The sequence below is a fragment of the Wyeomyia smithii genome, chromosome 2 (genome assembly GCF_029784165.1).
Source record: "Wyeomyia smithii strain HCP4-BCI-WySm-NY-G18 chromosome 2, ASM2978416v1, whole genome shotgun sequence".
NCBI lineage: Eukaryota > Metazoa > Arthropoda > Insecta > Diptera > Culicidae > Wyeomyia > Wyeomyia smithii.
In genome coordinates, this window is record NC_073695.1 from 261383124 (window position 1) to 261395119 (window position 11996).

General features: G+C 36.8%; 1 protein-coding gene across 1 annotated transcript; it reads left to right on the plus strand.

Annotated features, from left to right (window-relative positions):
• Positions 1 to 3037: 3037 nt before the first annotated feature.
• On the plus strand, positions 3038 to 6918 carry LOC129720569 (ankyrin repeat domain-containing protein 50-like). The gene is made up of 3 exons (XM_055672048.1): positions 3038 to 3042; positions 5660 to 6815; positions 6862 to 6918. Exons 1-3 carry the CDS (start codon positions 3038 to 3040, stop codon positions 6916 to 6918), a joined length of 1218 nt encoding a protein of 405 aa, XP_055528023.1.
• Positions 6919 to 11996: the final 5078 nt, after the last annotated feature.

The following is an 11996-nucleotide window of genomic DNA, read 5'->3' on the forward strand; positions in this document are numbered from 1 at the left end:
TCACACTTATTATTTGCAAAAATAGATTTATATGAACGCTTCAATCCAATAAATGTATATTCACTCTTAGGGTCTAAAGAATTGCTGTAGTAATCCATACATATAAAAATGCAGTCAGGTCTGTCTGTCTGATCCATGAAGGCTCGAAAACTAACAAACCGATCAACGTGAAAATTTGTATGTAGGGGTTTTTGGTGCCGATAAAGGTTCCTATGATAGTTTGAGACCCCTTCCTGTTCTGGAAGGGAGAGGTCCCATACAAATGAAACACAAATTTCTGAACATCTCGCAAACAAATCAACTGGCAATATTCGGTTTCCGGAAAACAGCCAAAAATGGCCGATTTCCACCCAATATAATAATATTCGGATCAAGAATGATACACAGAAGCACAAACTGACCACAGATACCATTTCTAATTTCGGCGACTTCCGGTTTCTGAAAAACAGCAGAAAATAACAAAATACCACCCAATAGAAGTGTTTTTTTAACCAGTAAAAAAAACAAAGCCTTGGTGCTACATTCTGGTTCGGAACTTGACCTTCTGTATATTTACACACAGACTTCGCAGCCGACTGTTTAGTGTACAGGACAATTGCGGGGCTAGCGCTACGACCCTACTGACACTAACAGTATCTCCCGAGCCGAGACTCGAACATACGACGACTGGCTTGTTAGGCCAGTATCGTACCTCTAGACCATCTGGGAGATCTTGCTTTAACCAGTATGACGTTCAAAATCCAGAAATTGTTTCCAAATGCCATTATGAAATCCCAAATGGCGACTTCCGGTTTCGGAAAACAGCAGTAAACGACCAAATACCACCCAATATGGGTATTTCCGGAATCGTAATGATGCACCGGAGCCACGAATTGACTTCAGACAACATTTTGAGTTGTAAGATGGCAACTTCCGGTTTCTGAAAAACAGCCTGAAATGGACGATTCCCATTAAATATGAGTATCTCCGGAACCAGAAAGATGCACAGAAGCTAAAAATTTATCACAGGCACCATTATGAATTGTAGGATGGCAACTGCCGAAAATGATCGAATAACACCCAATATGGATATTTCCGTAATCGAAATGATGCATAGAAACCAAACATTGACCCTGGACACCATTTTGAATTTAAAGACGACCACTTTTAGTTTCTGGAAAACAACCAAAAATACCTCCCAATATGGGTATTTCCGGTATCAGATTGATGCCAAAAAATCTGCTAAAAATGACCGAATACCACCCAACATAAATATATTTAGAATTAAGGCGATGTACAGAAGCCAAAAGTCGAGGATGTTGTCATTTCGAAAAAAAAAAACAATCATTTCAAACGATTTGTTATTTGACTTTGATCATATCCTATGGCCGATTCGTCGTGCATTTGCAGACTTTAAGCACATCGCAAGGAATCAATGAATTTGGAACGTTCAAATAGTACGACACCACATTTAAGTTATTTTGAGGCCACATATATCGATCAAAGCAGGTATAGTTTTAAATAGTCTTTGTTTTTTCCTTTCCATAACTTTTGAGCCACATATCAAATTGCTATGAAATTTGTTATTTGTAAGTTTGAGAGAAGATTCGTTCGTATGACACTAGTTATGTTCAAATAAGTCGTGTAATACTTGAGATAATAGATTTTCGTTGTTTTATTAACAATTTCATACATAACGGTTGCTTAAGTTCGATCATAATCAAATGAAATGGGAACGTATAGGGCAGCCAAACTTTGTAACCACGTGTTCAATCATAATTCATCAGTTAACCTTTAACTAGCCCGCTCATCTGATAATAATATTGATCAAATTGGTTGTGTAGTTTCTGAGATAATGAATTTTCGTGATTTTCACATTTCGGTACATTACAGACGAAGTTACAGTTCGATTACAGTAGAATTCAATAGGGTGTGATGAGGCAGCTAGACCTTTCATTTGACACTAATTTTGTGGAAATCGGGTCAGCCATCCCTGAGAAAAGTGAGTGAGGCCAAGTAGTCTTCGGAATATGTTCCTTTTCATAGCTGGATTTCACATATTTAAACATAACAGGCAAAGTAATAGTCCGATTGCAAAACAAATCATTAGGGTCTTATGGGGCAACTAGACCTTCCATTTGACACTGATTTAATGAAAATCGGTCCAGCCATCTCTGAGAAACATAAGTGAGATTAAACAGTCTTCAGAACACGTTTCTTTTCATAACTTTTGAACCACAAATCAAATCTTTATAAAATTTAAAAGTTAAGGGTTTTCCAGGTAGCCCGTTCATTTGAAACCAATTCTGTTCAAATCGGTTGCAAGGTTTTGGAGATAATGATGTTTCATGTGATTTACAATAAAATTTAATAGGGTCTTATGGGATAACAAGACCTTTCATTTGCAATTAATTTCATGAAAATTGGTCCAGCCATCTCTGAGAAAAGTGAGTGAGAATAAAAATCTGCACATACACACACACACACACATACACACACACACATACATACAGAAAATGCTCAGCTCGTCGAGCTGAGTCGAGTGATATGTGCCATTCGGCCCTTTGGAGCACTTTTATACTTTCGGTTTGCAAGTGATTGCTATACCTTTCTAGGAGAAAGGCAAAAAACATTCCTTGATTATAGCACAGATAACAGGCATCCAAGCTAATTTTGCTTCATGTGTAAAAAGACGCAACGGTTTTTTAGCATGTCGCAATACGCAGTATGGTGGCGCTAAGAACACTTAGTGGTCAATGATTCGATAAAATCGATAGTTTTCCACATCTTATCGATATTATTGCAATTAGAAGGGCTGCCGTTTTTCAATGTAGAAATTTTGAGCAGTCGTCATTTGTACATAATCGACAATTTTATTCAATGCCAGTTTATATTTGCGATAAATTTGTTTGTTTTTGTGTTCTCTCACAAAAACAGTGTTATATCGTTGCAAAAACAGCGATTCTATAATCTGTGAGAATTTTCATGCGTCTGGCAGCTTTGACTATAATCCAGCGCTGCCATCACCAAAGTGGTTAAAGTCGCAAGTTGCAGAAAGATGTGGTTAGCATTCTAAACGAGTAAGAATTTGAAATCTTACATGCGATTTCTGGAGTTTTTTGTTCTAGCTTGGATATCTGCTATCTGTGGTTATAGTATTTATATTCTGGTGAATCGATTTTCATGTCAATGCAAATTGTGAAACCAAAAGCGTATTTCAGTATCAGGTAAACTGAAACTAGAAGTTTCGAGCATCCAAACAAAAATGATAACATTTTTGCCTTTCTCCTAGAAAGGTATAGCAATCACTGGAAAAACCGAAGGTATAAAAGTGGTCCCAATGGCCGAATGTCATATACCACTCGACCCCTTTCGACGAACTGAGCATTTTCTGTATGTATGTACGTGTATATGTGTGTATGTGTGTGTGTATGTGCAACTTTTTTTTCTCACTCACTATTCTTAGAGATGACTGGACCGATTTTCATAAAATTAATTGCTAATGAAAGGTCTAGTTGCGCCATAGGTTGCTATTGAATTTCATTGTAATGGGATTTTTAGTTTAGAGGTTATGTATCAAAATGTAAAAATCACGTAACATCAATAACTCAGAAACCACACAACCGATTTCAATAAAACTGGTGCCAAATGATCGGGCTGTCTCCAGAACCCTTAACTTTTGAATTTCGTTATGATTGAACATATGGTTCAAAAGTTATGTAAAGAAAAGTTATCCTGAGGTTGTCTAACTCACTCATTTTTCTCAGAGATGGCTGAACCGATTTTCACAAAACTAGTGTCAAATGAAAGGTCTAGTTGCTCCATAGGTTGCTATTGAATTTCATTGCAATCGGATTGTAACTTTGTCCGTTGTTCATAAAAATGCGCAAGCACTTAATGAAAGTAAACATATTGACTTTCTCCTAACGATCACTGGCTAATTAAAAGGTAGAAAAGTGATCCAAATGGCCGAATGTCATATTCTACTCGACTCAGTTCGACGAATCGAGCATTTACTGCATATAAGCATGTATAGGTGTATATGTTTGTGTGTGGGTGTGTACGTGTGTATGTGCACCTTTATTCGCACTCACTATTCTCAGAGATGGTCTGACCGAACAGATTTCAATGAAATTTATTGCAAATGAAAGGTCTAATTGCCCTATAAGACCCTATTGAATTTTATTGTAATCTGATTTCTAGTTTAGAGGTTATGTATCAAAGTGTAAAAATCACGAAACATCAATATCTCAGAAACCACACATCTGATTTGATTAAAATTAGTTTCAAATGATCGGGCTACCTAAAAAACCCTTAACTTTTGAATTTTATGAAGATTGAACCTGTGGTTCAGAATTCATGGAAATAAACGTGTTCTGGAGACTATTTAATCTCACTCATGTTTCTCAGAGATGGCGGGACCGATTTCCAGAAAATCAGTGTCATATGGAAGGTCTTGCTGCCCCATAAGACCCAATTGATTTTTTTTGTAATCGGATTATTACTTTGCCTGTTATGTTTAAAAATGTGAAATCCAGGTAAGAAAAAAAACAAACATTCCAAAGACTACATAAACTCACTTACTTTTCTCAGAGATGGTTGAACCGATTTCCACAAAATTAGTGTCAAATGAAAGGTCTAGCTGCATCGTAACACCCTATTGAATTTTGCTGTAATCGGACTGTAACTTCGTCTGTAATGTATCGAAATGTGAAAATCACGAAACTTCATTATCTTAGAAACTACACAACCGATTTGAACAATATTGATATCAGATGAATGGGCTAGTTAAGGGTTAATTGATGAATTATGATTAAACACGTGGTTTCAAAGTTTGGCTGCCCCATACGTTACCTTTTCATTTGATTGTAATAAAACTTAAGCAAGCGTTATGTTTTAATTTGTAAAACAACGAAAGTCTATTATTTCAAGTATTACACGACTTATTTGAACATAACTAGTGTCATACGAACGAGTCATCTCTCAAACTCACAAATAACAAACTTCATAACAATTTGATATGCTGTTTAAAAGTTTTAGAAAGAAAAGAAATTCAAAGACTATTCAACACTTTACCTGCTTCGATCAATATATATGGCCTCAACATGATTTAAATGTGGTATCGTACTATCTGAACGTTCCCGGTATTGCTCGTGATTAAATTGTTCGAAACTGAGAGTCATTTCTTTTATTTCGCTATTTCTTAAGCCCTAACATTACATCAAATTTAATATTTTATACTTCAATTACAACATCAATATTTTAGAACCCAAAGAGTGAATATACCTTAATTGGATTTAAGCATTCATGTAAATCTATTTTTATAAATAATAAGTTTGAATGAGAAAGGCTGAGTCTGACCACTAGGTGGATTAATTTAGGTTTTTCTATTTATTAGAGCTTTACAAGTTGCGTCTTCAGCACATTTCGAAAAACTGTTCGCGTAAACCAAATTACCAACATTTCTCCACAACCACCAACAATTCTTCACTTATTTTTTAACAACAGGGTACTTTTTTTAAAGGGGGTGATTTGTTAGTAGCTTAAGTAATTATGATAAATATTAGTAAATAATGAATTCACTTTTTTAAAAATTTGTTTGTAAATCAAAAGTTTGTTCTTTAAACCATGGCGAAATCCAAACTGTTTATCTGCAAAAATTGAATTAAATAAACTGTAGTTATGAGGATCATTTGACTGCTTTACATGCTGCCGCGGGTAAAGGTTATACAAAATTGGTTGAGCATTTAATCGAACTAGGAGCAGATATTAATGCCACAACATCAATAAACGGAGAAACTGCACTAATGTTTTCTTCACGTAATGGCCATTCTGAAACTGTGACTTTCCTACTGACAAAAATGCCGAAACTCGAGGCAGTGAATTATTCAGGATTTACGGCACTACATTTAGCTACACGATCAAGTTATACTCCACAGCAAACGAAGGTGGAAATTATCAAAATGTTAGTGGCAGCAGGGGCAAATGTGGATAACTATAAACAAACAGCTTTAATGTTTGCCATTGAGGATGTGGATGTGGATGTGGTTAACTATCTAGTAGAAAAAAATGCTAATATTGGTGCTACAGACTCAGATGGATGGACGGCATTACATTGGGCAGCTAAAACAGGATATCTTCCAATAACAGAAAAACTGTTGACAGCAGGAGCAAATGTGGATGCAACTACTCACAAAGGAACAACAGCATTGATGTTCGCCACTAGTGAAGGGCATATTGAGGTAGTAGAATTCTTACTACAAAAAAATGCTGATATTGGTGCTGCAGACTCAGATGGATGGACGGCATTACATTGGGCAGCTAAAACAGGATATCTTCCAATAACAGAAAAACTGTTGACAGCAGGAGCAAATGTGGATGCAACTACTCACAAAGGAACAACAGCATTGATGTTCGCCACTAGTGAAGGGCATATTGAGGTAGTAGAATTCTTACTACAAAAAAATGCTGATATTGGTGCTGCAGACTCTGATGGATGGACGGCATTACATTGGGCAGCTAAAACAGGATATCTTCCAATAACAGAAAAACTGTTGACAGCAGGAGCAAATGTGGATGCAACTACTCACAAAGGAACAACAGCATTGATGTTCGCCACTAGTGAAGGGCATATTGAGGTAGTAGAATTCTTACTACAAAAAAATGCTGATATTGGTGCTGCAGACTCTGATGGATGGACGGCATTACATTGGGCAGCTAAAACAGGATATCTTCCAATAACCGAAAAACTGTTGACAGCAGGAGCAAATGTGGATGCAACTACTCACGAAGGAACAACAGCATTGACGTTTGCCACTTGGAAAGGGCATATTGAGGTAGTAGAATTCTTACTACAAAAAAATGCTGATATTGGTGCTGCAGACTCTGATGGATGGACGGCATTACATTGGGCAGCTAAAACAGGATATCTTCCAATAACCGAAAAACTGTTGACAGCGGGGGCAAATGTGGATGCAACTGCAAATGACCGAAAAACAGCATTGATAATTGCTACTGTTAAAGGGTATATTGAGGTAGTAGAATTTTTACTACAATCAAATGCTGATAATGGTGCTGCAGACTCAGATGGATGGACTGCATTGGATTGGGCTATTTTGATTTTGTTTGTTTTTTTCACATACGCTTACTTTTTATACTCGTATGCTTAATAGTAAAGTATTATGAGCTCAACCTACACCAAAAAATTAATCCCCCTAGTTGTGCAAATACCTTTGTTATACTAACTGTTACTATATACTTCTTATGCCAGTAAACCACAAATCGTCAAGGTTGAACAAAATACGATCATTGAATCAAAGCTTGACGCGATTTTCACAAATTGTGAATGTTATCAATAAATGTTATCACTGGAGTATATGAGTCTAATTTTTTTGATCAGAAACCAACTTTTTAAATACTGGTTAGAAGCAACTTAAACATTTCTGAAATATTCATAATCGTCATCATTTTTTTTATTTTATATATTTATTTATTTTTTTTCCTTTTTCTAACGTGTTAAAAGTACCACAGAAAAAGTACCAATCCCACATGTTTCAAAAAATGAAAAAATAAACTATGCAAGAATCTTACATTCGCTTTCCTTCTACCAGGCCAAAGAACCCTTTTCGAAAGTTTACCGTGACAAAATACAATAATAACACTATGGGTTGGTGTAGCAGTTATTTTGGACAGTAGTAAATAGCGTTTTACTTTTTCTGCGCCTTGACAAATTCACTTTTCGACAATCGTTGTTTTGGATGTTCACTATCACGAGAAACTGTTTTCTCTATTTTGGTAAAAATGACATATTAGCCACTCACTCGAAGAAAAAATGATGGCTGAAACGCATCCCGAGTTAAGAAAAAAATAACGGAAATCGCAATTTATATGAACAATGTATTTAAAGCTCTGGCCAACTTCCTAAAGGCACCCGTTCTCGAGAAATTCTAAAACCACTTTCTTTCACTCGTTTGCCCGCCAAGAAATTGTAAAGTCATAAATCAACACAATTGAATCAGGTAATTGTTTAAGAGCAGCAACATTCTAGTAAACCTTATTTTTTAATCAGAAAGATGGATTGATAAAGTATTGCGCATTGCTCCAAATTAAGTCTGCCTAATCGAATGTATAAAACGTCACGTAAACATAATATCAGTTAGTCTGCATAGAAATACGAGGATGGTTTGAAATCAATACATCAGTTGTGTGATGGAAGTAAACGTCGGAATCAATCTTGCAATTAGTTTATCCGAAATACCGTCGAAAAAGTGTCAAGGAGAGATCGTAGCAAGCTGCGACCGCGAGTGAATGTAAAAAGATTTCGCTTGTGATTTTTTAGTGTCAATTCGCAATTTTTTGCGGTTTCTCGTGCTTAAGTGCCTAAGAACTTGAAGATAATTACAATCCCCATTCTATTCGTTGTGCGTGGATCTTCTTCGTTTATCACTGTTTTCGGACCGTCCATCTGCAGAGAAAAAGTGTAGTTATGAATATTGTTATGCAGTTTGAAATGAAAGCTGCAATCATAAATGTGTGAAGATTAGTGTACATTGTGCCAGACATGATCCAGTAAAATTATATGATGATTTCTGGAAGCAGCCATTTCATCCGGTGGCGGAGCGCTTCCTCGAAAGTGCTCACAATCACCAAGGAAACGGTGTGATTGTTTATGTGCGAGTGGTGAAAAAAAAGTAACGGAATGCTTTGTGCGCTGAATGCTGACTCGATGTATAAGATAAGTGCATTGTGTTTATATTTACAAAAAAAACATTTCTCGCGTAATTTTTCAAAGCGACCTATCTAGCATTGAGGGGCTCTCTTTGTTTACTTTCTCTTTGATCAATAATAATGTTATTTTTTCCATATTTCATAACACTCAATGCATAGTAAGCAAGACAGTATTACTATCTCTCGATTAAGGGGAAGAAAGATTAGAAAATATATATGTAACGACGTAATTAACGAAACAAAGTGAGAGAAGAGAGAATCTGTCATTGTTACTTAGGTCCCTCTGAAAAATTACGCGAGATTTATTTTATAATTTCGCTCAGTGGTTGAGTGATTCTTTTTCGAAACTTGAGTAGATTTTTATATCTTCCGGGAAATAGCAAATATAAGCTAGTTTTATAAAATCTTTTCTTATACTTTCAAGATTTAAATACTTAAACTTTCACATAATTTTGTTGGTATTTTGTCAAGCTTCATTTCAAGATTTTTCTAGCTTTTGAACAATTATTGATTTTTGAGTGACTATTTCAAAGTTTTGTAAATAGGGATTACATGAATGCACGACTGTGTGTTCAAAGTTTTGTAAATAGGGATTACATGAATGCACGACTAAGTGTGTATGTTTCACTTTTTCGATTTTTCTTGCTTTTGGTTTATATACTGTGTTTCAATTTTGACTAGTTCGGCATTTTGTTAATAAACTCAATATACTGGCCAATTTGGATATCCGCGTTTTTGAATAATTAAGGCTTTGTATGCATGAAACTTTGCCAATTTTTCCCGCATGATATCATGCTCTATAACATTCGCATCGAAATGTCGTGTCCCCGAGCGTCTGCGTCGGTAGAAGGGAAATTAGCGGTCGTGCGTAATGCTTCGGTTTACGTTTTCGAAATGAAGTGATTTCGCGGGGTATACCCAGAATACGTGTTCATGTCTCACAGTGACCATTTAGCCGAAAATTTCCTTCGGTCGATAAATACCGTAACTAACGAAAACGCGATGTATAGCTTCCAAAGAATCCCGTCAGCCGACGTGTACTCGGGATTGACAAATAGCTGGTTGCTACAAGTGGCAAAGGCTATTTCACGCGCGTCGTACGCAGAGGATCGCGGTGTTTGGCAAGAAAGATACTCATGGTTCGTTTCCGTAATAAGCGCGCAACATTTCTATATTCCGTTTTTCAGGTGTGTTTTTCGCGGGATCGTTTTCTTTTTAGAGCAGACGAAGTGAATACGAGAGACGTCGTTAGTCGATCTGTTAGATAGAAAATATCCGGTTTACCGAACCCCTAGAAACTCCGTGCTAATACCTTTCATGAGGCCGTTTTATTTTCAGATAGATCACCAACGCGCAATAGCTTTCGGTATAAAAAGGATCACCTTACGAGAAGATATCCAATCATTTGAAGTTGTCTCAATTCGGTCAAAGATCCAGTATCCATGCGTTCGATTTATTGTTGCGGTGTTACATTGTTAAACTGAATCAGTTCGAATCGCATTATGATTATCGTGGCGGATGTAATGGCGCGACACTTGTTCTAAAGAACCCGACGCTCGAAATCAGCGCATCGTTTACCAAAACGAACCCTGCTGTATACCTTGCCCTTTCTCCAACATCCCAGTGATTCCTCGTGGAAGTTCAGAGGTGTTCTCGGCTTCCATAAAGCGAGTATCACGTCAACATTTTCCTATACAAACTCCTTCTTTGACCTGCAGTCGGATGCGGCCGGCGCTGGTATCGCCTAATAAACAGATTAAGGTCACCAGTTTTTACACATTGAGGATGCATGTTGGTCCCAAGCATCATCTATTGGTTCTCTGTGTAATTACTGCTGATCTGGCAATAACGGAGTAGCAACCGCGGGCGGTCAATCATGCTCATGCTCATGCAATACCGTCGAAAAAGTGTCAAGGGTTAATCTTCAAATCCAACGTGAGGGTTAGAGGTGTCGAAACATCCTAAAAATGTTCACGTGGTCAAAAGAGGGAAGCTCGGATTCAATCTTACTCAAGAGATTGGAAAAAAATAAAACATTAAAGTTTTCAAATCGGTCAAATAAATACATAAATGTGCCGTTTACAAACAAAGGTTCAAATCTAGGATGTAAATTATCACTCGCGCTTTTTTCTTTTCTCGCAAGTCAATAGCACATTAATTAGGAACATTTTTGAACAACTTTGTATGGCGTAATTGAAGTCCTCAAGTAGTACTACAACATTTTCGTCCTGAAACACCGGAGCCGTGAGAGCACATTTAAGAAAATTATCGCGATCGTATACATATTAAGGTGGAGAATCGTTATATGGAAAAAACGAAACTTGATAGCAGAAAGCCAAAACCAAGTTTTTTTTTTGTTCTATATGGGGCCCCAAACAATCCCAAATTTATCGGAAGTCGATTGGTTTTGTCTCCGCTTGGCGCATTGCATTTCGAACTTATTGCAAGGATTGATAAAGTTTTTGCATATCGCATTATAATAAACCAAATGGTAAAAAATAAATTTTGTGACAGAAAAAAACTCATGTTACACACAAAGAGTCCAATGACCAAGTTGTCATCTTGTCTGCCTGCGATGGGAAAGAAATCCGAGGAGAGTTAAAAATCAATAAATAGCCTAGTTGTGTAATAAAAGCGAACGTCGTAATCGAAGCTTGAAATTTGGTTATCCGAAATACCGTCTAGAAGTGCCAAAGGGACATCCACAAATGTTGTAGAAGTCTCGTGGGAAAGCTCGATGATTTACCATATAACTAAAGTAAACCTTTAAAAATATATATAGTAAAATAAAAGTATAAGCGTTTTAGTAAGTACACCCAATTAAAAAAGTGCATATCACAAAATGACACCTGACGCAATTGAATTTCGAAACCCAGCGCAATATTTCATGTCCCCATCTGCTAAATTATCAAAGATCATAATCAGTACAAGCCTTTCGTGTGAGTTGTTGAATTATACTTTCCAGGTTACAACCAAGTATAAATTAATGAACCATGTTGTCCTTTCGAATTACCCAGTTTGCCTGCGCTCTGCTGTTTTTGTCCTTTATCAGCTATATAACGCTGCCCTTCACCGCATGATATCATGCTCTATAAACATGCAATTTTCAGGCTCAAATATGCGCAACTTTATTAAATCATCACCGGTAATTTATCGAGCCCGACCGACCAAATGGACGCGGTAATGTGGCGAAATTACTTCTTCCGTGCGGGGTAACCGGTGGCCAATGTGAAGCAACAGGCCATCCAAAAGCGGATTATCGCGTTCGCATCTCCGCCGCATTGCAAGGT